We start from the raw sequence: 25,085 nt of genomic DNA on the forward strand, positions 1-25,085 counted from the left end.
GCCGGGGGCGCCCAGGATTTAAAGGCGGCGGAGGACTCCTCCTGCCAGCGCCTGGACCCGGCGCACGCTTCCCGGCGCCCTCGGGCGGCGGGGCGGCGGCGGCGGATCCACTAAAGCCTCCGCCGAGCCGGGAGAGCGGCGCTGGGCGCCGCAAAGCGGCTTCCCCTCGCCCGATCCCCGCCGGGTGTCAGGAGCCAGGGGGTGGGGCGCCCCCTGAGGTCACCGCCGTGGTCCCCTCCTACCGGTGCGCCGCCGCCGCGCTGCTCGCGGTCCCAAAGGAGATGCCGCCTCCTGCACAAATCAGGGCTCGGCCGCACGCGGGGCAGGCGCGGCCTGGGACCCGAGCCTGCCCGGCCCTGCTGCGCGACCCCCTTCCCCTGTGAGTGCCCCCATCCGTGCCGCTCCTACCACCTCCACTCCTACCACCTCCACTCCGGCCGCAGGGGGCGCTGCTCCCCTCCCACGCCCCGGCGCTCCCCTCCCACGCCCCGGCCCTCCCCGCCTCACTGCCGGGGGGTCAGGAAGCCAGGGAACGAATGTTCCTCCGCGCAGACTGTATGCCCAGTTCGGTGCTGGTGCGGGGCTCGCCAGGCCATACTTTCGAGGAACGCCCAGGATGGGTGTCGGGGCTTGGGCGGGGCGGGGCGAATAAAGGACGGTAGTGCACCCCCAAAAGGACAAGGTGAGGGCCGCCCAAAGAGGCTCCTGCTGCTGTCCCGGTCGCCAGGCCCCCATATCCCACCCCCTGTCATCACCTTGTTGCCCTCTACTGGAGTAACCTCGCCTCGCCTCCGCCGAGGCTCCTTGTCTCCAAACATCCCAGCCTCTCCGCCAGTCAGCGTCCCTTTCAGGGCTGGAGCTCGCCTTTGCCGTTAGGGATACCGCTTCGGTCCAAAGGGGTCTTCCCGCTCAACCTCCGTAGTAACTGGGCTTTCTTCATTCTCCTGGCTCCTCCGGCCCTGGGCTGGATGCTGGGGGGTGCAACCCCTGCCTGGAGCTAGTCACTGCTACAATTTGGGGGGTGGGGTGGGGCTGGAAGCCTTCCTGGAGGAAGAGAGCTTTGAAGGAGGCCAGGTTCAGGGGCAAGGGCAATGGCAGAAGGAACTCAGGAGCACAGACACTGCCCTCTCTCACACTAGGATATGTAGGCGCAGCAGCAGCCTAAGGGGCCTAATGCCCTGGTTTCACCGCCCAGCCTGCGGGTCCAGGCCTCAGGGGCCTAAAGAAATGGGCCTGGCTTTGCTCACTCCAAGCGCCCATCCCTACCTGAGCCCCCCTGTAGGCTGGGAGGGGGCAGGACACAAGCCAGGCACCGCCATGCACAGTGACCCCCACCAAATAAGGGAATGTGAGCTGTGTTCAGAGCCTTCCAGTTGCTTTCTTCCTGAGGGTGGGTAGCGGTTACTGCTGTGGGGACAGGGGGTTCCCCGGGGAGAGGCTTCCTCCTCTTTGCTCTGGCCCAGAGACAGTACTGAGTACTGGAGGCTCTGTCCCAGGGGTCCAGGGCTCCAACCCTGCCCATGCCCACTGTCCTACACCCACCGCTCTCCTGCACTCATCAAGCGGTGAGCAAGGCTGACACAGCCAGTGGGGGCTGGGGGGTGGGGTGGGCAGAGAACATAGACAAACAATGCAGAACAGCAAACTGTAAGGGTGAGGCATGCAGCAGCACATGGGGAAGAAGCCTGCTGAGACCCAGAGGGCAGGCCAGGGTCAGCCAGGTGAGGGGCTGGGAAGAGCACATGCAAAGGCCCTGGGGACGAGGAGCACACATGGCCAGGGCAGAGCAGGTGAGGGGCAGAGGGGGAGGCTGGAGGTGGTGGTGAGTGCCGGCTGTGCTGGGCCTGCCTGGCTAGAGTCTTCCTGCTAAGGCTGACGGGAAGTCACAGAAAGCAGCTGAGCTGGGTTGGGCTGCACGTTTGTGATTTACGTTGTCACAAAGATCCCTGGCTTGGGGGGGAGGGGCAGCACAGGACGAGGTCAGACAGGGAGGCCATAGGCAGCCACTGCCATAGTGCAAACGAGAGGGGCCGGTGGCCGGCCTTTCCGTGGAGAGGTGGAGGAGGGGGGACTTCCAGCGCAAGTAAGAGGCGGAATCTGGAGAAGAGCCCCCCGCCGTGCGCCCCTCCCTCGTCCGAAGCTTCCTGCTCCTGGCCAGCTGTGGGAGGAGACGATGGCCTGGACTAGCTCACACGGCGGCGGGTGGTGTGGCTGACGCTGGGCTTGCTGTGCGGCCGGTTCCAGAAGCTGCTGCATTTCAGCTGAGGCTCTTCCCCTGCTCAGGGCCGTCTTCGGCACGAAGGCACCAGTGAGGGATGCTCACCCATCCCAAGGTTCCAGCTCCACCTGCCAGGGGACGTGGCCACCCTGGAGCCTTTCCCACTGGCCAACCCTGCCTCAGGGATACAGGGAGCCCCCGCCCGCCCTGCAACCCTGAGGAGACAGTGGTCCGGCCCCATCTGCCTCCAGCCAGGCCCTTTGGGAATGGGATGGGCTCCCTGCCTCCCGGCCCAGGGAACAGAAACCCCCTCGCGCTCATGGTCCCCTTCCCCCTCCTGCCCCCTAGAAGCCACAGCCCAAACCTAAGGGACTCAAGACAGGAAGCTGGCCTCTTGAGGGAAGGCATTGGGGCTGCTGGCAGAGGGGATCCTCCCTCCTGGGGTCCCCTCCTACAGGGATTTCTGCACCCCTTGGGCCAGAGGGCTGGAGATCCAGAGGCAGCCAGGCTCCTGCCTCTTCCCTTGCTGGGCCAGGCTGCCCTGCCTCTTCCAGGAGGACCCCCAGCATTGTTCTGGGGCCCACTGGGCCACAACACCCCTCAGTCTCCCCGCCCCACCTGCCCCCTAACCCAAGGGCTCCCTCTCCAAGCGCCTCACACCAGGCAAGTTCTGGGATGGGTCTCAACTTGTGCCGGACAAGGCCCAGACGAGGTGGAGGCCTCTCCGCCTGGCCAGGGGGCTTCGGCACCAGGCCGGGGTACAAGCTGCTGGGCGTTTGGACAGAGCCGGCTGGGCTCAGGAGTGAGCTGCGCTTCCGCCCGTGTTCTGCGGTGCTAAATATAGCGGCCAGGGAGGGAGTTTCCGGTTACAGCCCCCCACCCCGTGCCGGGAAATCAATGCCAGCTCCATTAGGTCCGGCACTGGTGCCTGCTGACCCGCCCCATCGGGCTGCCAAGCAGAGTGCGGGGCTGGACTGCACCCAAGTCCGCGGCCCTGCCCCCAGCCCCCGCCCCGCCAGGCTGGAGCCTGGCATGCTCCCCAGGGCACAGAGAGCCCCCAGCCCCAGCCAGTACCCACTAGGGGCCCCTCTGAGATGGTGGGCAGCGCCTGCAGCCCAGCCCAGAAGGCCAGCGGAGCTCAGGTGAGTATCAGGCAGTCCGCAAGACACAGGCAGGGTGGGGCATGCTGCCCTGGGAATTCTCCAGGTGTCCTGGGGCCCGGGGCGGCCCACTAGGCCTCCTCTGGACGGGGCGGAGCTGGGCTGCTCAAGACTCCAGTGCAGCGCGACCCTGCCGGCCCCCTGGACGCACACCCATGCCTGAGTGCCCCTCCCCAGCAGCGTGTCACTGCCTGGCTGGGCTCCCAGGAGGCCCCACCTGGGTGGTCCCACCTGGGTCACAGCCGGCATTTGCATACAGGTGATGCTGCTTGAGTGGGCCCCTTGGGCGCAGCTGTCCCAAGGCAGCCTCGAATGCCAGGCTCGGGGGCTGTTGGCACTGAGCCACTCCCGGCGGGGCTCAGCCACACACACTCCGAAGTCCAGCAGGAAGGAAAGTGCCCGCCTGCCTGGGGTGGGCCTGGGGCGGGGCAGGGGGCACAGGAGGGCAGGGTGACCTCAGCCCCGGGGAAGTGCCCCCACCTGACAGCAGGGTCTCAGCGGAAGCCAGGGCAGCATGTCCTGCCTTGGCATCCTCTACCATTCCAGCCCAGGGTCCAGTCCCAGGGGACGCTGGGCACAGGGCACGAAGTCAGGTTCACGGCAAAGCTCCCGGTCACTCCAGCTCCCCAGTCCCCACCTGCCTGCCGGGCAGCATCCCCTGGACACCTTGCCCTCTCCAGGGTCAGTGGACCATGACCCAGGCTGCCCCCATCCCATCCCCTAGGGCACTGCCCAAGGGGGTGACCAGCTCACGTTCTTCATGGTGGGCTCCAGCCCACCCGTTATGTACAGAGGCCTCACTCGGTGCCTGGCTGAGCAGACATCCAGCCCTCCTGCGGCCCCAAGTGCGTGCCGGTGTGCAAGGCAGGGGTCCTACGGGGCTTTCAGGCTACACCACACACAGGTTGGCAGGTGGAGTGAGACCTCATCACCAACACAGGGGACACAGGGCTACTGAGAGCCCCAGTCACGGAGGGGACCCCTCACTGGCCCCAGAAGCAGGGAGCACGTGCCTTGTGGGTTTGTCCACATCCTCTCCTGACGTGGCTGGCGCAGCCACCACTCCTAAGGCCACAGCTCCATCCATTGCCCAGTACTCAGTGGACCCTGAGCGCTTGACATGGCTGAGCCCCTGTCCCCAACCTCTCCTACCCCCAGAAGTGGCACTGCATGGCACCATCCTCCCTGCCCCCCACTCAACCTGGGGCACTACCCAGGGCCTGGCCTAGCCCTCTGCCAGCCGCCAACTCCCAGTTGCCCCCTGCACAACCTGCAGGCTTCTGCCCCGGTGGAGCTGAGGGGCTTTCACGGAGACCGCACCCCAGCCCACCACGGTCACAGCTCGGAGTCAGTAGACACAGGCTAGAGCTACACCAGCCTTTATTAGGTTTACGGAGCAGGTGTGCAGAACTGGGCTCGTCCAGACCGCCTGGAGTTTCACTGGGGACCCAGGCCAGGGGCCACGTGGCTAAGGAACCACGAGATACCAAAGATGACGCCGAGGGTCTTGGGAACATCCGGGTCATCTGCGAAGGCCTGGGCGCCATCCAGGGGCAGGTGCACAACCTCAATGAGCTCGCCCTCCTCCGCCAGGCCCCCACCTGGGCCACCCTGCTGGGCATCTGTCACCTCTGCGTAGAACATGGTCTGGCTGGAGCTGGTCAGTCCCACACCGGACCTACGGGTGGAGACAGCGTCTGCTGGCCACCCCTGCCCCTCCCACAGCCCTTCTAGCCCCTGGTGGGCAGTGCTCCAGGACGCCCCCGGCCCCCCAGATTCCCCCCTGTGGTGTACACACGCCATGTAATCTCCTTCCTTCAAGTGTGGGGGAGACCTAGGAACATGTTGGATGTGACCTCCCACCGTGGTCAGGCTCCCGTGTGATGAGGCTGGGTCAGGTGATGGAGGAGGAGTTCTGCAGATTAATTAAGGGCCCTCATCAGGTGGCTTTAAGTTCATCAAGAGGGAGGCGACCCTGGGTGGGGCTGACGCAGTCAGGCAAGCTCCTCATTGCCGGTTTTAGGGGTCAGAGGTGGAAAGAGTCAGAGAGACACCTGAAGACGAGGTAAGCCACCATGCTGTAAGAGGGCCACGTGCCAGGGCCTATGGGCTAGGAGCCGACCACAGGCCCCCGGCTGACAGCCAGCGGGAGACAGCACCCTCAGTCACAGCCACGAGGAGCTGGGAAGACGACCTCAGCCCCAGACTAGACCTTGGCCTGGCCAACGCCTGACCGCAGCTTGGCGGTCAGGCTGCGAGACCCTGAGCGGTGGGCCAAGTCCGCAGCAAGCAGACTGCCGACCCCCAGCAACCGCGAGGTTGTAAATGGGCGTCGCTGAAAGCCGTTGAGTCTGGCGGGTGGTTCTGCGCACCAACACTCTACTCATGCTCGGCCTCAGCCAGGCCTCTCCCCGCACGGCGGGCCCCGGTTCGCAGCCGGGGCTCTGGCCGGCGCAGCCTGGGTCTGCGAGCACTCCCATGTGGGCACCCGCAGGACGCCTGTTCTGGGCTGGGTGGGGAGCTGGGGCTCACGGCGGGTTGCGGCGCGGTCCCCAGGGCCAGGACCAGGGTTCACAGGCTGGAGAGGACTGTCAAGGAGTCCCCTCCCTCCCTAGGTGGTGGCCAGGAGGGGGCTTCTGGCCACCAGGAGGGGGACAGGCACCCAGGCAGAGGGCAGGGGCCCAGACCGGTGCCGGGGAAGGTAACGAGTGGGCAGCCATGGTGACAGCTGGCCATGAGGACGGGGTGACAGACAGGAGGGGAGGGCTGAGCATGGTCTGCTGGGGGAGAGGGGAGGCAGAGGGTGTCTGGGGAGACGTCCAGGGGATCAGGGAGACCCCAGGCCATCCCAGGAGGTTAGCTGAGGCCAGCCGGGGCCTGCAGGGTGGACGCGGCGCCGAGGTGCGCCCCGCACATGGGGCAGGGAGCAGAGCCGGAGGAGCTTCCCTCCCACTCCCCAAGCTCCCCACCCCCAGGCGGGGGCCCCACCCAGACTGACCTCACCCAGCTGCTTCCTCCACCCTCCCGCCCCTCATCTCCCTCGGACCCTTCCTGACAGCCCATTTCCGGCGGCAGCTACAGCCTGCGCCTTTGATGGAAGCAGCGGCCTGTGGGGTTTCCAGTCCCAGCTTCCGCCGGCGTGTGACGGACACCGGCGCCGAGAAGAATGTGCCCGGCCAGGCCGGGTACTGCCTCTCCCTGCTCACTCAATCACGTCCTTAGCTGGGGGATCTCAGACAAGCACTGGGCCTTGTCACCTGGGCCGGGCAGATGAGTGGCCTGGCTCCCCCCCGGGCCACGGAAGGAAGCCGTGGGCCCCACCCCAGGGCAGCGCAAGTTCCTGCTCATGCAGCCCGCCGTCGGGCTCCCAGGGAGAGCTGCCCTGGCCTCCACGCCAGCCCCGTCCGGCCCTGCCTCTGCACAGCCAGCCACCCTCACCTCGAAAGTGCAGTCTGAGCAGGCCACTCACTGTCCAGAGCCCTCCTTGGCACCCAGCACCCTCAGGATCAGGCCGTAGCCCAGAGGCCTGGGCCACTTGTCCCCTTGCCCCTGAGCCTTTGCCGTGCAGCGCCTCTGCCAGGACTTCCCCCAGACTCACCAGCTCGGGGGACCCCAATCCTCCAAGTCACCTCCACCTGCCTTCCTCCTGGCCTGCCCGCTGGCTCACCCCCTACCCGAGGTCAGGCCCCTTGGATCCTCCTGACCCCCTGGACCGCCAGCCCAAAGGCTCAGAGGCTACGTGGCCACTGGCCAGCCACGCGGAGGACGCCCGCAGGTAACTGAGGCCCCTCACCCCAAGATGTCTGGCTCTTTGGTGTAGAAATCCCATGCCTGAGTTCCCGGGACTAAAACTCCACCCCCACCCCCAGACCGGGGGCGCCTGGACGAGGCCCTGGGTGTCGCCGAGGGGGGCCCAGGCCCAACACTGAGCGGCCCCTTGCTGGGCCGAGGAGGGCGGCTCCGCCTCTGGGGAAGGCCGCCAGGGGCTCGGCATCAGGGCGACACCGTGAGACTCTCCTGCTGCCCCCGGATTTCACCAAGGTCAGGGACCCACTGTGACATCCTCAGGCCAAGGGTGGGCTGCACCCCGACATCCTGTCCTGGGACGGGGGAATGAGGGGCGGGCTTTGGTGGGGGCGGGCCGCACTTCGCCCCCCAACCCCGGCCCAGGACTTGGCCTTTCCCTCGCCCCTGGGCCGCTGTCAGAGCAGACCTGTGACTCGCCCCGCCCCCAGCGCCCGGCGCTTAATCCCACAGGAAGTAGAGGCACCTGTTAGCATCAGCTACCACCGGAGCCAGAGCCCGGCCGCCCCGCCCCGCCCCGCGGTGGAGGGCACGGGCCAAGCAGGTTGCAGGACTAGCCCCGAGGGCCCCGGGTTCCCGCCCAGATCACGCCCTGAGGTGCGCTCCGTCCAACCTTCCCCCAGGCAGCTCGGCCCATCCCCTGGGCTGCGCTGGCGACAGACGGCCCTTCCCCAGCCCCGCAGGCCCGTGGGCCCAGCCCCACTCACTTGTACGTGGCGACCCGGCGCAGGCCGGAGGGGGCCAGGTGGTAACCGCACTCCTCCCACACTTCCTTGCAGGCCACCTCCTCCAGCGAGAGCCCGGGCTGGTCCACGAGGCCGGCGCACAGCTCGTGTGTCACCCCTGCCGAGCCAGGCAGTGCCGGCTGCAGCTCCCGGGGCCTGTCCTGGTCCACGGCGGCCAGGGACCCCGGGAAGAGGCGCTCCACCTCGCCAGCGTACACAGCTGGTTGGGGGAAGGCAGACCGCAGTCACCGCCCTGTGGTGGCCAGCTCCACGTGACCCGCTCTGGCCAGACCCCCTTGCCGGGCCTCAGGTTCCTCTAGAGCCCTCTCCCCACGTCTGCACTCTGACCCTAGGACACCAGGGGCCTGAACGTGAGCCTGCAGGCCTCCCCTCCCCCCATACCCCACTTGGGCCGCCTCACCTGGCCGGAACTGCTTCACCAACACCAGGCTCCTTCGGGAAGAGTTGAACATGAGAATGGTCACACTGCAGGGGGAGGGACCCAGCTCAGCACAGAAGCAGCCCCCTCACCTCACCCCCCTGGGGGCCCAGCCCACCTCCTCTCCTCCACAACCCAGGAAGGTGGTGTCCCTTGCTCAGATGGGCAGACTGAGGCCCAGGACGGGTCACAGCTTGCCAGGGTCACACAGTCAGGCCAGGACCCAGGCCTCCTGTATTCCAGCTGGCAGGACGGGGGCCGGGGGGTGGGAAGGACATGCTGGGCAGCTGGGCAGGCCGGGGGTGGCAGCAGCTGAGGACGGGTGACTGACGGGACACGTGGCCCCTGCTGGCCAGCTGCCGCCAGCCACACTCCTGAAGCCACGCTGCCATCCAGCCCATACTTCTGACGCTCGGGGGCAAGGGCACCTGGGCAGCTTCTCTCAGGTCCAAGAGGTGGTCCAGGTGGCCTGAGCTGGGACCCAGCTCAGGCTCCAGGCCTCAGGCTGACCCCTCAGTGAGACGACAGGGAAAGTGGGGACTTCAGACACTCAGAGGCGGGTGGGGCTCTGTGCCCCTGGGCCCGGTGTCCCTGCAGACATCAGCCTGGGGCTTCCCCGGCGGCCAGCCAGCCTGGGCCCTCACCTGTCATGGGTCTTCATGAAGTCCCACGACTTCTGGGTACCATTCTGCAAGAGGCAGGGCAGCGGTCAGGGAGGGCTGAAGGGCTGGCAGCGCGGGTGGAGGTGCTCCAGGGAGCGAGAAGGCCACACAGACCCACCGTACCCGGCCAGTCATGGCCCGGGCCCATCGGGAGCGACGAGCTGCAGCGGGTGGGGCAGGGCGTAGCCGCCAGGGTGGGCAGGGAAGTCCAGGACAGCCTGATGCTCTCAAGGGGTGAGGCAGAAAACCGGGCCAAAGGGTGGGAAGGCGTCCCAGGCACAGCATGAGACAGCACCCAGCACAAGGTGAGCACGAGAAGCTGCAGAGAGACGACACTGCCACCAAGTGCGGGAAGGGCCACGGGGGTGTGGGGAGAGGCAGGCGTGACATGTCCTCACAGTCAGGGCGAGGGGCAGGAGGGGTCCCAAGCGGGTAGAGCAGAGATCAGGTTTTCGTTGCTGAAGCTCCCTTGGGCCACTGGACAAAGGGCGACAGGAGGGCAGGAGGGGCAGGCGGGCCTCCGGAGAGCGCAGCAGCCCCGGGAGCAGCTGGGGAAGGGTGTGCCCGCGCCGGGCAGGAGCTCAGCCCGCAGGACGTGACGATTCAATGATGATGACTGGGCAGTGGATGACCCTCTCCCCGGCCCGGTTTCTGTCTCGGGCTGTCTGTCCTGTGTCCTGTGGTCCTGCTGTCTGCCACTTCCTTCCACCCCCCTGCTCCCCGACCCTGGACGCCCCATCCCAGCAGCTCCCAGGGCTCTGAGCAGCATTCAGTGAACAAAAGGCAGTGCGGGGGGCCGGGGCCTGGGCCAGCACCACCGGGGGCGGCCAGAACCGAAGCTTACGGGGCTCCAGCCGGCAGGGGGCATGAGGGGCCAGAACCCTGCCAGCGGGACACCGCTAAGTGAGGTAGGCTCCCGTCCTCCGGGCTGTTCCGCCTGGCCCTGACCCCTCCCCAAGGGGTCTCTGAGGATGGGGCTGGCCCTGGGGCCCTAGAGCCCAGCCCTGTGGACGCCCACCACCGGCTTGCTCAGCCACTGGGTCAGCCCTGCGCCCTGGCGAGCTGCTGGCCCCACACTTGGGGCCCTGTCCGAGCCACGAAACACACATGGATCTGAGCACCAGAGACACCGAAAGGGCAACCGGGGCTGCAAAAGAGGAAGGACACTAAGGAACAGCCTGTGTGGGGACTTCCTGGAGGAGGTGACACTGCACCAGGCCCCACAGAAAAGAAAGGGCATTCATTCCCAGCAGTGGGCCCTGACAGGCAGAGGCCCGCATGCTGGTCTGAGGGGAGCTGGGGACATTGGTCTGAGCTGGGCCTGAAGGCGGAGGTGATCTGGACGGGCAGGAGCCTCGGTTTCCAAGCAGGAGGGAGAGCCGATGGCCTGCCCTGTGCAGGTCGGGCTGCCCGGGAGGCCGTTGTGAGACACCACCCCCAAGAGGCAAGCCTGGGCCTGCCTGCAATCTGGCCACCCCAGGGCCAGCCACCCCCCAGGATGAGCTCCGGGGAAGGCCTGCCCCCCAGTCTGCCATGTGCCAGCTGTGCCCCCTGCCTCCCTCAGGGTAAGTGTCATCTCGTGCTGGTTTCAGGTACCCTCTTGGATCAAGATCAAAACATCTGTCAGACCCTCAGGTCCAGCCAAGGCAGGGTACAGGGGAAGGTCCAGAGGGGCCCACTGAGGCCCAGCCAGCCCCTCCCAGAGGGTCAGGACCCAGGCCTGGCTCATCTTCCAGGGCCCTGGGAGGGAGGTACAGGACTAGAGTTTAAACACAGCCCCTCCCCCTCAGAGCCACGCGGGTGCCCTGCCTCTGGCTGGTCTGTCTGTCCATCCACCAGGTCTCCCCTGGCCATGGGTGGCTACTGACCAAAGGCTGCAGATGCCCCTCAGTGACGTTCACCACCCAGCCCAGTGTCCCATGGCCCCTGGGAAACACCACCCCGGCCCCCAGCCTGTGTCCATCGCAGCCTACCACCCGCATGGGCTCAGCTTTGGTTACCAGCACCCATCCACACTCCACAGGAAGTGGGGGAGGGTGCCACAGCCATAGGCCACAGCGGTTATGCGCCTTGATCACCCTGTGCCCATCTGCTGCTGGCCCCAGAGCCCCAGCCCCTGGAGGCTGTGCAGCCACAATTAGGCATCCCTGCCCCAGGCCAACACCAGGGAAAGGGCAGCAACCTCCGTGTCCCTGCACTCTGCCCCTCAACCAACCCTGGCTTCTGCCCCAGGCCGGTGCTGCCAACTTGGGTCCATCCTGGGGATAGGAATTCCCTGTCCCCTAGAGCCAACGGGACAGCAGCGACAAGGGAGGGGGGAGGGGAGTGCAGCCTCTGTCAAGCTGGGCGTCAAGAGGGCTTCACAGGTTAGTGAGAGTAACGGGCCTGGGGAGGAGGGGGGGGTCACAGGATGCTGCAGGCCAGGGACAGCCCGGCAGAGGGGCACCAAAGACCTGCCCCACCTGTCCTAACTGAGGGGGCAGGGAGGGGCTGCACCAGACTCGGAGGAGTGCAGTCCTCACCTGGATGGCGTGGAGGAACTCGGTGGAGCGGCAAGCAAAAGGTGGGGGCCCGAACTGGACAAACAAGTGTTTCCTGTGAGCCTACTACTTGCACAGCGCCACGGGAGGCGGTGTGGTCCTGCACTCCCTTCCCGGGCCGGCAGGAGGAGGTGGCGCCCCGGCAGGTAGCCCACCTGGAGAGGCTCTCCAGGGTTCACCAGCTCCATCGCCGGCCTCCTCTGCCCAGAACGGAGACCACCAGGAAGCTTTCCCTGATCCCCGGGGCGCCCAACACGTCCCACCGCAAAAAAGGGCCGGGGCCCAGCAAAGCCTCCTTGGAGGAATGAGTGGTCCCCCGAGGTGTCCCTGCCCAGAGCCGGACGCTCAACGGGTCTGCGAACGCAGACTCACGGGCAGAGCGCTCGGCGAAGAGGCGGGGTCCGCGGGGCGGGGGCACGAGGCCATGGGCGGGGCCATGGGCGCGTGGGCGGGGTCCGGGGCGGGCGTCAGGCCGCGGAAGGCGCGGAAGGCGCGGAAGGCGCGGAAGGCGGGCTCACCTGGCGGTAGTGCAGCGTGAGCGGCAGCAGGTAGGGCGAGGCTGCGCAGCGGCCCACGGCCGCCCCTTCGATGCGCTCCATGGCGGCGCGCGGGGTAGCGCGGGCCCGGGGCGGACGCGGGCAGGGTCCGCTCAGGACTCGAGCGGGCGGGCGGGCGTGTGACCGGGCTCTGGGCATGCCCGGTGCGCGCGGGGCGGGGCGGCGCGGGGCGGCGCCGAGCAGGGAGGGCGGGCCCAGCGCGCAGGTAGCACCTGCCCCGGTCCCCGTGCACGTGGGGGGCTCGTGACCGCGGGGCACTCCCGGAGTCGCGCAGGGTGTGAGCAGGGAGGGGGGCTCGCCAGGTGGGCCCCGCAACAGGGAGGGGGTCAGCCGAGTGTGCGGCGGGGCGGGGCGGGCGCAACTGGAGGGGACGAGCTGAGAGGTGACCGCCGGTGCTGGAGTCGGGGGGTGACTTGGGCGTCCTGGTTGGGGGGAGGGAGACGCAGCGCAGCTCTGGGGGAAGGGGAGATGAGCCGAGCGGACGCCTCCCCCACTGGGGCTGACCATACCCGGAGACTGGGTCGTCCGGGGCTGGGGCGGGCCTCCAGGGAAGGAGCGACTAGGCCCTGAAGAGAGAAGCTGGCAGTCCCAGCTGCCTCGCCGCCGAGCCCCGGGAGGAGGAAGGCAGAGGTGGATTCGGGGCTGCGCACGGGGTCCTGCGTGAGCCGTGGTGGGGAGAGAGTGTCTACACCTCTAGGGGCCCCTGGGTGGAGGGAGAGAAGGCTCTCAGAGAGGGCAAGGTGAGAGGAGCCTGAGTGGGGAAGGGAGAGGGACCAGGGTCTAGGCAGAGCCAGGCCCTCCCCGCGGGGCTCCGGCGGGCTGGCGGGGAGCTGGCCTGGGCCAGACTGTCCCCCTGCCCCGCCTGCCCCACTGGGAGGAGCTGCCACTCGCTGTCTCTGGGGCTGCCCCTCTTCCACCTCGGCAGGAACTAAGTGCTCTTCCCTCCCCCAAGAAGCCCCTCCCTGCTGAGGAAGGGCCCCCTCCTTGCTTGGATGTGGATCCCAAGGACCTGCTTCAAATGTGGCCACTGCCTCCCCAGGGACAGGCACAAATGGTGGGGTGGGGCAGCTGAGCCCTGACCTGCACCTGCTCTCTGAACTATGGCCCCAGGGGGGACAGCCCAGGTGGGCTTGAAATGGACTCCCATGTCCCCGTTATCCATTGCTGTGTAACAAAGCACCCCCAAAATTCGTGGCTTAAAGCCCCCCTTTGTTCCTCTCTGTCTTGGTCTGTGGATGGCCCTGTCTCAGCTGAGCGGCTCCCCCTTGGGTCTTCTCTGCAGTGTGGTCAGGTAGCAGCTGGGGTGGGATCTTCTGAAGGGATGCATGTCCAGGATGTCTGGTGCCCTAGTTGGGTGGCTGGCTGGCCCTCTCCCTGAGCGTGGCCTCTCAGTGTGGCCGGCTTGGGCTTCCTGGGAGCATGGCGGTCTCAGAGTAGTGGGATTATTCCATGGCAGCTGCCCAGTCCATGGTCACGGGGCCAAGCTTCTCACGACCCATCCCGGGACGTCTGACAGCACTGCGTCCTATGGGCCAGAAAGTAAGTCCTGGCCACCCCAGATTCCGGTGGGGGGGGGGGTACTTCCCAAGGGTAGGAGACCTGGGACACATGGTTTATAAGGGCCATCGTAAGAGACTAGCCATCACCCCCGTAACTCTGTAGGGCAGTGCACTTCCCAGCCTTGGGCTGGCCACATAGTGTCCTGGAGGCCAGAGTGAGCATCCACCAGAGAGCCCATCCTGGAAGCTGGTCCCATCCTGCCCAACAGCCAGGCGGGCCTCTTCCTGCACACACGCGGGACCCAGGCTGTGCTCCCTCCCTCGAGCACAGGCCATTCCCTCCTGTGTTTGTGTGAAAATGGGAACCAGCCACAGAGCCTGCACAGCAGCGGCCCAGACCAAGGAGGAGCCTTGCTCCCAGCCCCTCTGCCCACTGGCTGGGCTGGCCCCGGGAAGCTGCAGCTCAGATGCAGGGAAGAACCAGCAGCTCCACAGAGCATCGTTTTGCCTACATTTGGAGGGAAGGAGCATTTGACGTTGATGCAGGCTGAGACAGCTGGGAGCGTAGACTGCAGAACGTGTGTGCCTTCAGAATGTCAGCAAGGTGCCACCCCTGCAGGAAGCAGCCTGGCAGTTCCTCAGGCAGTTAAACAGAGCTACTGGGTGACCCAGCAATTCTGCTCCCGGGTGTCTATCCAAGGCTTCGAAACGGACTCAAACAGATAACTGGCAGTATTCACAATAGCAAAAGGTCAGAGCAAGCCGTGTCCATCAACTGATGACTAGATAAACAGTGTGGTCTAGCCACACAGGAGGATGTGACTCAGCCATAAAGAGGAATGAAGTTTTTCATTGCAGCACTATTTAAAATAGCCAAGACATGGAAGCACCTCAATGTCCATCGACAGAAGAGTGGATAAAGAAGGTTGGTACCTATATACGGTGGAATATTACTCAGCCATAAAAAAGAAGGAAATAATGCCGTTTGCAGCAACATGAATAGACCTAGAGATTACCATACTGAGTGAAGTAAGTCAGAAAGAGAAAGACAAATACCATATGATATCAGTTATGTGTGGAATCTGAAAAATGGTACAGGGACTTCCCTGGTGGCTCAGTGGTTGGGAATCTGCCTGCCAATGCAGGGGACATGGGTTCGAGCCCTGGTCTGGGAAGATCCCACATGCCGCGAAGCAACTAAGCCCGTAAGCCACAACTACTGAGCCTGTGCTTGAGAGCCCACAAGCCACAACTACTGAGCCCACGAGCCACAACTCCTGAAGCCCACATGCCTAGAGCCCGTGCTCCACAACAAGAGAAGCCACTGCAATGAGAAGCCCACGCACCGCAACGAAGAGCAGCCCCCGCTCGCCGCAACTAGAAAAAAGCCCGTGCGTGCAGCAATGAGAACCCAACGCAAGCAAAAAAACCCACAGAGTTACAAATGAACTTATTTACAAAACAAATAGAATCACAGATGTAGAAAACAAACTTATGGTTACCAGGGGGATGGGGCGGAGTGATAAATTGGGAGATTGGGATGGACATATACACACTACTATTTATAAAATAGGTAACTAATAAGGACCTACTGTAGAGCACAGGGAACTCTACTCAATACTCTGTAATGACCTATATGGGAAAGAATCTAATAGAATGGATATATGTATGTGTGTAACTGAATCACTTTGCTGTACACCTGAAAGTAACACAACACTGTAAATCAAGTATGCTTCAATAAAAATTCTTTTAAAAAAGGAATGAAATTCTGACACGTGCTGCCACACTGAGGAGCCTTGAAGACGTCATGCTGAGTGAAAGAAGGCAGACAAAAGGTCCCACGTTCTATGATCCATTTATATGAAACGTCCAGAATAGGTAAATCCATAGGGACAGAAAGCAGATTGGGGGTTGCCAGGAGCTGGGGGAGGGGAGAACAGGGAATGAGTGCTTAATGGGGCAGAGTTTCCTTTCCGGGTGATGAGAATGTTCTGGAAATAGGGAGACTGGTGGTTACACACACTGTGAATGTGCTAAATGCTACCGAAGTGTACAAGGTAAGACGGTTAATGTGATGTGAATTTCAGTTCACTTTTTTTAAAGAAGGAAAAGTACATCAGTGAGACTGTTCCGGAGCATTCCGCGCTGGCCGTGGACACCAGCCCCGTCAGCTGCAGTCCCGGGGCCCTTTGTGGTAGGTCGGGACCAGGCCCCTGCAGCCTAGCCATGGGCCTGGGGACGGCGCACGGTGGGGGTCTGGAGTGAGGCCTGGCGGGGCGTTCCTCAGAGGCAGAGGGAGTTCAGCCGTGTGTCTGGAGGGCTCACTGGGGGCGGGCAGCGTGGAACTGGGGCTCGGAGGGCGTTAGGACAAGAACACGGCGCGGTCGAGGGGGTGTTCGCAGAGACCCGAGGATCCAGGAGGACGAGAAGGGCAGGATGGAAGAGGGTGCCACAGCCCACGGGGCAGCCAGCGGGCTGTGCTGGGCCCCTCGGAGAGCCGTGGAAGGTCCCAGACAGGGGCGCAGTGGTCGGGCTCTGCCTCTGGAAGGGCGCTGTGGCCACCCGGCCGGGGGAGCATGAGGCCAGTGGAGGGACTTGGGCCGTCGTCCAGAGCGGGGCGTGCAGGTGGCTGGCCTTGGGCCCCGTGGGGGCAGGTGCAGGCGGAGGTGGCTGGCTGGAGGACAGCTCGGGGGCGCCGGGGCCCGAGCCACGAGGAGCCTCTGAAAACCCGCCTCTGGGTTTGGGAATGGGGGGGCTTTGGAGACCCCGCCGAGCCGCATTCAGAGGTGCTCGGGTGCGGCCGGGTGAGCGCGGGCTGGAGACCCTCACCCTGAGCGTCAGTGCCCCAGGGCTGCCGGGACAGGCTGCCGCGAGCTTGGCGGCTTAAAACAGCACAGACTGGTTATCCTACAGCTGTGAAGGTGGGAGCTGTAGCGGGCCTCCCTGGGCTGAAGCCGAGGCACGGGCAGGGCTGCCTTCCGGGGGCTCCAGGGGAGAACCCCTTCCTGGCCTCTAACAGCTGGAAGCGGCCGCACGCCTCGGCTCCTGGCCCCTCCTCCACCTTCCCGGCCAGCGGCCAGCAGTCCTGTTCTCTCTAGGGCTCTGCCTCCTGCTGTCGCATCTCTACTCTGACCCCCCTGCCGTCCCCCACAAGGACCCTGTGACGACACCGGCCTCCCCTATGATCCTGGATCCCCCTACCTCAGGGTCCTTCACTTAACTGCGTCTTTGCCATGTAAGGTTCCCCATTCGAGGGTTCTGGGAGTACGGTGTGGACGCGAGAGCCAGGGCGGGGTCCCGGCTGGGATTCAGTCTGCTGGGCCCTGGCAGGACTGGGGGAAACTCCTGCTGGCCGCCGCCTCCCCTTCCTCTGTAAGAGGCAGGGACGAGGTCATCTACCAAGAGTGGGGCGGGTGGAGAGGGTGGGTGCACGTGGTTCCCATGGGGTCGGGGGCCTGGAGTCCCGGTCGCCTGGTGAGTGGGGCTTCCTACTGGCACAAGGCTGGAGGAGGCCCTCGGACGGCGCCAGCAGCCTGGGCAAGTGGACAGGTGGACATCGGCTTCCTCCAGGGCTCAGCCTTTGCCCAGAGGGGGTGACAGGGAGCCCGTGGGTCCAGAGAGGTGAGGATACTGGTCAGGGAGTTCCTGATGTGACAGACCCCAGGGATGGAGGGTGGTGAGGACCGGAGGGGCTGGCGGGCAGCGGGAATCGGGGGAGTCGGGCTGGGCGTCCAAAACAGGCACAGAACTCAAGCCTGGACGCAGGCTGAGCCACAGGGCAGTCGCGGAGGGTCAAGGTCAGGGGCGTGGGCGTGGGAGCCTGCTGGCTGGCGGCAGAAGTGGGTGCAGAGGAAGCCTGAGGACGGGGCCCGAGTGAGGGGTTGGGCGGGGCTCCAGGGGTGACACTGGTGAGCTACAGGGGTGTAGCAGACACCAGGTCCAGAGGAATAGTGATGCCCCAAAAGCAGGGAGTGGGCAGAGGAGGAGAGGGCCTGGGGCAGCTGGCAGGGGGCTGGATTCACGCCACCTGGTTACTGATGACGAGCTGCCCCCAAGTGTGTGTTTGCAGGGGTGGCGCCCTACCCTCTGCATCTCTGCAGCCAGGAGCAAAGGGCATCCAGGCTGGGCACCAGTGGGTCTGGCATGCTAAGCAAAGGGGCTGAGGGCCCAGGCGCAGTAAGGCTACCTTCTGAGGCTAAAGGTCTCACCTTTTGAGGTCCTCAGAAGGGTGCCAGGGGCAGCAACAGAAAGCCGGGGCCATGCAAAACCCCCGATCTTTCTGGGCACCTGGGGCAGCCTTTTCTTTTTTCTTTATGGCCGCGCCACACCACTCGTAGCATCTTAGTTCCCCGACCAGGGACTGAAGCCGGGCCACGGCGGTGAGAGCACCGCGTCTTAACCACTGGACCACCAGGGAAGTCCCCAGAAGCCTTTTCTTTTCACCTGAGTTAGGGAGTTTTAGTGATGGTTAAGTGTTTCTTGTTTATGCTGGATTTTTAGTTTCATTTGGTTTGAGTGTTTTGCTCTTTTTCAAGTTAATCGTTTTTCAAAGTGATGCACATACAAAGCAAAAGGAAAAAGAAAAACGTTAAATATTAGTGCAAGACTCATACACAAAACTACCAGCCCCCAGCCCAGCCCTCTCCACAGTTCGACCCCCCCAGAGGCGGCCACTGTCAAGCCTTCAGGCTGATTCTTTTGATGTTTCTCCTCCAAGCGTCTCTGCTCACGCGGCCGTTTCTTGATTTATTGGTTGTGGGCATTTTTCTCTGACTGCGTTGGTCAGGCCAGCTCAGCCACAGGCAGCCAGGAGAGCCACCAGAACAGCTCCAACAGCGTGGGGTCGGCAGTCTCCGACGAGAAGTCTGGAAGGAGGAGGCCCCAAAGCCTTCCATAGAGCATGTCCCCCTGGCACAGCAGGTCAGCCCCTACTCAACCTCATGATCTCAACATGGCTGCTGTGGCCCAGCATCACCTACAGACGCAGTGGCATCAGTAAAGGGGAGGAGAGTCTCTTTGCAAATTAGGAGGAAACGCTTGCCCAGAAGCCCCCATTGTGAGGTCCAGTGACCTTTCACCTCTTAAGATCTGGGCCAGGGTGTGGGGGGCACAGTGCCTTCCCTGAGCACACCCCAGGGAGGGTGAATGCCCCCAACCCCAGGCTAGGACTGTGAAGAGGAGGTGAGGAGGGAGGGAGTGGACATGGGAGAGGTGTCCACTGCCTCAGGCTCGCGGCCCTGGAGGGTTCCACACCCGCACGTCCCCTTCCTTCTCTCCCAGTGCGTCCCCCTCAGGATCGCCAGCTGAGTCAGTGCCGGGTGTCACTGTCCTTGATGAGAGGGTGCACCCCGTAGCATCTGAAGTGCATTCTGGTTACCCTTCCTGCCACAGGTAATTCTGATTTTCTGATTTAACCCCTGCCTTTTCCTCCTTTCCTTCTGTGATGTTTAATTTTATGTATGGACTTGGCTAGGCCGCGGGTGCCCAGGTATTTGGTGAGACTTTCTTCTGGGCGTCTCTGGTTGAGAGTAACATCTGAACGGGTGGTCTGACTCAAGCAGGTGCCCTCCCCTCGCGGGTGGGCCTCGTCCAGTCCTGGAGGCCTCAACAGAGCAGAAGTGAGCGATGCAGAATCCGCTCTCCTGGCCCGACGGACTCCAGCTCGGACAGCGGTCTCCTGCCTTTGGACACAGACTCAGGCAGGACCTCACACCTCCGGCTCCCCTGGGTCTCCAGCTGGCCGGCTGCAGACCTGGGGACTTGTCAGCTTCCATAACTGTGCATGAGCCAATTCCTCATAATAAATGGGTATATATATCCGGCCTACTTTACACTTCTATATATAACACATATCACATATGTGTTCTGTTTCTCTGGAGAACCTGTCGCCCCCGCCAAGGTCAATGCCCCGGTTGTCCTGCAATTGGTCTGTCTTGGTGGCAGCTCCCCGGGGCCCTCCTCCATTCGCCCTGGGCTGGCGCTTCCTCCTCCAGGACCCAGGGGTCTCCTATCTCCCAGATGAGTTCCAGCCCCAGGTCGCTGGCCCCATGCCTCCCCGTCCCTGGTTCCCTTCCTCATTTCGCTGGTGCACGTCCTTCTTGTCCTCGAAATGCCTCGTGAAAGCTGATTAGGGAGGACCTTCACGTGTGTGGAAGTGTCACCAGCCCCTCACCCTGATGGATGCCTGACCAGATGGGTAATTCTGGTAGGAGTGTCATCTTCCCACGACGAAGCTTCCAGCACCAGGCTGACCGCTGAGCCGCTGTGCCTTTCTAGTCCCTGACCATTTGTGGGGAACTCCTTTCCCTCTGCAGCCATTTGGGTCCCCAGCTTCCGTAATACCCTGGGTTTCTCAATCCCTGGCCAAGTAGGCAGTGACCGTTTCAGTTTGGAAGCAGGTGCCCTTCCGTTTGGGAAATCTTCGTATTGTTTCTTTGATCGTTTTTTTCCTTCCATTTTCTCTCTTCTGTCTGGAACTCCAGTTAGTTGGATGTTCGATTACGTGAACGATCCCCTAATTTTCTTAACTTTCCTCTTTGTTTATGTCTCTTTGTCTTTACAGGAGAGTTTCTCAGTTTTATCTTTCAGTCCATCTGTCGTTTCCATATTTCTCCCGTTGTATTTTTTTTTTTTTTTTGCGGTACGCGGGCCTCTCACTGTTGTGGCCTCTCCCGTTGCGGAGCACAGGCTCCGGACGCGCAGGCTCAGCGGCCATGGCTCACGGGTCCAGCCGCTCCGCGGCACGTGGGATCTTCCCGGACCGGGGCACGAACCCGTGTCCCCTGCATCGGCAGGCGGACTCTCAGCCACTGCGCCACCAGGGAAGCCCTCTCCCGTTGTATTTTTAACCTGATGGGAGCTGTTCTCTCTCCCCCTTCCGTGTCTTCCACCCGAATGTGGGTACAGTTGGGTTTTTCTGGCCCACGCTCACTCTCTCTGTTTCCTTTAATTCGGGAGCTGGGGGCACCCCGTCTGTGTCTGGGTGGGTGTGTTGTCAACTGGGGGGGGCCGTGCTGCAAACTGTCGAACCAGCTCCCTGGTGGGGCCCCCAGGTTTCAGTGCCGGGGGGTCCTTTCTGTGGGCCTCTTGGTGTCTCTCTCCAAAGGGGAGCCCTGGGCCCCCGGCCTGGGCACAGAGCAGAGTGACCTGTGGACGCCCGGGGGGGGTGTGTCTTCAAGCTTCCTTCTCCACCCCGCCACCCTCCATAGACGGCTGCACCAGCATCAGCCTGTCTCATCGCTCTGGTTTGGCTTTTTTTGTGTGTTTTTTGGCCTCACTGTGTGGCATGTGGGATCTTAGTTCCCCGACCAGGGATCGGACCCAGGCCCCCTGCATTGGAAGTGCAGATTCTTAACCACTGGACCACCAGGAAAGTCCACCATTGCTGTGGTTTTGATACCTGGTTCTACAGGCATTTTTTCAGAATTAACTTACTTATCGCTGACTTTTTTCCTTACAAATGTTAGAACAAGTGTGACAAAACCAATGGCAGGAAGGTGAGTTGGGGTGGCATCGGGTCTGCAGTCACCTGGGAGAGACTCAGGGTCTGCGTGGCTCCCCGTGTGCCCAGACGGAGCAGCTCTCCTCGTTTCTCCAGATCGCCTACGTCCAGACTTCCTCTCTGCCGGCTGACCCACTCCTGCGTGGTTTCCCTCCTGCTGGGAACACTGCCCTGCTTTCTATCAGGATCCTGCTGGCTTACTGCCATGGGAAGGAGCGCCACTGATTTACAAACACTGAAACGTGAAATGTGTACATGCAGAAGAGAATGAAAAATGTCTTTGTATAAAGTACAGTTTAAAGAATAAGAGCCAGGTCACGGAATATAGCACATTTCTGGTGCCCTGGAAGCTGCAGGGGGAGGACCCTGCCCCCAGCAATGTAACTTCCTCCAGACAAGGTAGACTGTCCACTGCCTCTTCTGAACCTGTCAGCATTCGGTGTGTGTCCCCCGAGCTATAGTCTCTTTTGTTTTGACCAACTGCTCACCTGGAGGCACCAGGAGAAGAGAAGCCAAGCAGAGCCATGGGGTCCAGGTCCAGCCTCAGCCTCCCTGAGGGTTTTTAGGAACTGTTCTGGGGCCATCGGTGGGCAGGGACACTGATGACCTAGGGATATCCAGGCCCCCCACAGGCGGGGCATCTGGCTGGGGCTTGGGCTGTCCTGTATTTCTGCTTCTGAACCACCAGGGCCGTCTCCCAGTCCTCTGGCACAGGTCAGATGGGCCAAAGGAGACACTCCTGGGGAAGCCCCATCCTCAGATAACCCCGACGTGCCATCTCTCGCGTCACACTGTCTGACCTGGATGGCTGACAGTCCCAGGGGCACGGTTGTCCTGCAGACATCTCCCTTCAGAACCCCCTGTGCACTCACCTCCCCCCGGCTCCTGAGTTAGATGCTGGAGGTCCGTTTGCCTGGTCTGTCTACTTCTTGGTTTACTCTCGTTTTGATGGAGCACATCCTTCAGTGGCTGCTTGAGACACAGCGCATGCGTGGAAGATACATTTTAACACCTTGCACGTCTGAGAAGTTTGTATTAAACCCTCACACTTGAATGATAGCTCGGGCAGGTATAGAATTCTAGGTTGGAAATCACTTTCCTCCAGCACTTCATAGGTACTGATTCCTTGTCCACTTACCTCCAGGGTGGCTGCTTTCACTTCTCAAGCCATTCTGAGGCCTCTTTGGGGACCTAATAATATATGTTAATTTGGAGAATGTCCCATTTGTACTAGAAAAGAGTGTGCCTCGGGCTTCCCTGGTGGCGTAGTGGTTGGGAGTCCGCCTGCCGATGCAGGGGACGCGGGTTCGTGCCCCGGTCCGGGAGGATCCCACATGCCGCGGAGCGGCTGGGCCCGTGAGCCATGGCCGCTGTGCCTGCGCGTCCGGAGCCTGTGCTCCGCAACGGGAGAGGCCACAACGGTGAGAGGCCCGTGTACCGCAAAAAAAAAAAAAAAAGTGTGCCTCTTTCTATTTCTTGTGTTATCCACACAGTGCACAACTTTGCTTGTGATGGTTGAGCTGTCAGTGTCTGAGAGGGGAGTTGGAGGGTTTCCATCTCCAACCACCGTTGTTGGGTCAGTTGCCACCTATTGTTTTCTGTCTTCTGAGGCTATGGTTTTTTTTTTGTTTTTTGAGTTTAAAAAAATATTTTATTTAATTTATTTGTTTGGTTGCGCCGGATCTTAGTTGTGGCAGGCAGGTTCCTTAGTTGCGACTCACCAGATCCTTACTTGCGGCAGATGGGCTCCTTAGTTGTGGCATGTGGGATCTAGTTCCCTGACCAGGGATCGAACCCGGGCCCCCTGCGTTGGGAGCACAGAGTCTTAACCACTGCACCACCAGGGAAGTCTCTGAGGTTATGTTTTTAGTTGCATACATGTTGTATGTTTTTGATCTGCTGTTTATCTCACAAATATTGGATCCTGCTGTCTCCTAATTTAAAATGGTTAAAACGATCAATTTTATGTTAGGTATAATAACCACCAAAAAAAAAAAAAGCACCACACAAAAAGCAGAGAGCCTCGTTCCTCTTGACTGAAGAACCACTGATGGTGAGCGACCGCCTCCACAGGGACCACACTCCAGTCCTGGTCCACAGGAGACACATGGTCGGGGCAAACCCAAGACAGCCGGGAGGGAGAACCTGAGGATGAAGTGACGCCTGGGATCTACTCAGAACAGCCAGGTTGGAGGAGGCGTGAGAGGGACGGGGGTAGGGGGCCCAGGTAACCCGGGGACGTGCAGGACGGGCGGGAGGGGGTAGTGTGGAAACACATCACAGGACCTCCCCACCGAGTCCTCAGCTTTTTTTTTTTTTTCTGCCACCCCGCACGGCATGCGGGATCTAGTTCCCTGACCAGGGATTGAACCCTCGCCCCCTGCAGTGGACGCGCGGAGGCTTAACCACTGGAGCCCTGAGTCCTCATCTTCAATGAAGGCAAATCCTCAGACTCTGTGTCTCAGAAGAGTCCCCGCCTCTTTTCTCCTTCTGGGAATCGCGAACCTGCTGCTGTTTCCCCATGCTTCTCCATCCTCCGCTGTGTCGTCAGGGTGGCCCTTCATCCCTCCCGAGTCCGTGCCTCTTCTCGGTTCTCTCTGAGCCCTGGCTCCTGCCTCCGGCTTCCTGAGCCCCTGCCCTTTGGGCTTCTCTGTGAAGCCCCCTCCGATCAGTCATTCCGCCCAGAACAGCCGGACCCCGTGGCTTCTTTTTCCACCTCGGCCTGGACGCCTGGGCTCCACCACAGAGCTTGCGGAGCTGGGAGAGGTGCTCAGGACCAGGGGGTGGGGCCCTCTCCCTACCCTGCCCGCAGGGCCCACCAGGGCCTCGAGCAGCAGCCCAGCCCCTCCTGCTTGCCTCCACCCATCCTAAGCCCCCAAAGCCCCCCCACACCCTCCGGCCTCAGCCCCTGCCCATCCCCCCACCTGTGCCGGCGCTAATCTGGGGCTCAGTGCTGGGGGCAGCCCTACACCTGCACCCCAGGTGCCCAGACTCCTCACGGGTCCCCCAGGATGCGGGGAGGGGGTGCCTACTGTCCACGACCCTTACTGACGCCGCCTGGGGCGCCCGTGGCGGCCCCTCGGTCACCGGCCATTCCCCGCGTACAGCTGAGCCGACATGCAGGCGACACCACTGCTCCCTTACTACACCGTGGCCCACGCACTCAGGTGGGACTCGATGTGGCCCCGGGGCGGGGGTGTGGTCATGTGAGGGCTGCCTGCCCCCCCCCCCCCCCCCCCGCTTCCCCCTGGGGCACGGCATAGTCTGGACTCTCAGACCCCCAGCCGTGGCAGGGTCTCCCCGGGACAGAGTGGCCCGTGCAGGCCAGAGACGAGCTGAGCTGGGGCCGTGGGACAGCACCGGGCCCACTGGCCAGAGTCCCCTGGCCGGTCTCAGAGGTTGCCGGTGGTGCAGGGCGCGGCTGGGGGGCCCTTCTGGGGAGGCAGGGGGAGTTGGGGCAGGGCCTGGGCCGGACCCCTCTGGCCCCGCACAGTGCCGGCTCCTGGACGTGCACCGTCCTGTGGACGTGCCGGCGTCGCCCTGCACCGGTGGCTGGACCGAGGCCCCACATTCCCAACCTCTAGGCGCCCCTGGGTCTCGAAGGGAAACAGCTCAGCCAGGAGCCCCGGGAGCGCGCAAGCCCCACTGCAGCCGAGCCCGCCCGGAAAGCACGAGCCCGGGAACAATACCCTGCGTGTGACGGACGCTCCCCCCTGCGGGAGAGAATAGGGTTGGACAGAATGGCGATTTCCTGCATTTGTGCCTTCGACGGAGGGGTGATTCACACAAGACCTCCCACAAAGAGGAGCTTCCAGCCAAGTCAGCCAGAGCTAGGTGCCCCAATGGCCCTGCACCCCTTGGGGCCCCAGGGCCAGGTGAGGGTCCACCCGCCATCCTCCAAGCCCCTGCCTTCCCGAGCTTCAGCTCCAGCCCCAGCAGCTTGGATATGTTCAGAGGCCCCGGAGGTGTTCAGGCGGCAG

At 62.9% G+C, this 25,085-nt stretch overlaps 2 protein-coding genes and 1 long non-coding RNA gene across 6 annotated transcripts in view; 2 read left to right on the forward strand and 1 right to left on the reverse strand.

The window, feature by feature from the left end:
* LOC114903952 (basic proline-rich protein-like) overlaps positions 1-383 on the forward strand; it is a 9,604-nt gene extending 9,221 nt beyond the window's left edge. Inside the window, exon 10 of the mRNA XM_029237174.1 lies at positions 16-383. Within this exon, the coding sequence (XP_029093007.1) occupies positions 16-383 (368 nt within the window). The remainder of the gene's footprint in view (positions 1-15) is intronic.
* A 4,360-nt stretch (positions 384-4,743) lies between these two features.
* NUDT14 (nudix hydrolase 14) lies at positions 4,744-12,233 on the reverse strand. The gene is made up of 5 exons (XM_029236274.1): positions 12,067-12,233; positions 8,991-9,034; positions 8,329-8,393; positions 7,890-8,127; positions 4,744-5,056 (listed from the first exon to the last, which is right to left on the reverse strand). The coding sequence occupies exons 1-5, from the start codon at positions 12,145-12,147 to the stop codon at positions 4,816-4,818; spliced, it is 669 nt and encodes a 222-aa protein (XP_029092107.1). The 5' UTR covers positions 12,148-12,233; the 3' UTR covers positions 4,744-4,815.
* Positions 12,014-19,476, forward strand: LOC114903464. 4 transcript variants are annotated; one of them, XR_003795737.1, is made up of 5 exons: positions 12,014-12,096; positions 15,363-15,798; positions 16,703-18,524; positions 18,885-18,995; positions 19,166-19,476. It is a non-coding gene; the product is annotated as an uncharacterized LOC114903464 (long non-coding RNA). The 4 variants fall into 4 exon arrangements; XR_003795738.1 differs by having other exon boundaries at positions 15,363-15,482; positions 15,708-15,798; positions 16,703-18,995; XR_003795736.1 differs by having other exon boundaries at positions 16,703-18,995; positions 19,163-19,476.
* The last annotated feature ends 5,609 nt before the right edge of the window (positions 19,477-25,085 follow it).

Source organism: Monodon monoceros, unplaced genomic scaffold, assembly GCF_005190385.1.
Source record: "Monodon monoceros isolate NGI ecotype Baffin Bay Population unplaced genomic scaffold, NGI_Narwhal_1 Super_Scaffold_21, whole genome shotgun sequence".
Taxonomy (NCBI): domain Eukaryota; kingdom Metazoa; phylum Chordata; class Mammalia; order Artiodactyla; family Monodontidae; genus Monodon; species Monodon monoceros.

Coding starts and splice junctions, on each gene's coding strand:
- NUDT14 (XM_029236274.1), bottom strand. CDS start 12,147: ATGGAGCGCATCGAAGGGGCGGCCGTGGGCCGCTGCGCAGCCTCGCCC. Junction 8,394..8,990: donor TTCATGAAGACCCATGACAG/GTGAGGGCCCAG, acceptor CTCCCCCTGCAG/TGTGACCATTCTCATGTTCA. Junction 8,128..8,328: donor GGTGAAGCAGTTCCGGCCAG/GTGAGGCGGCCC, acceptor TCCCCCAACCAG/CTGTGTACGCTGGCGAGGTG.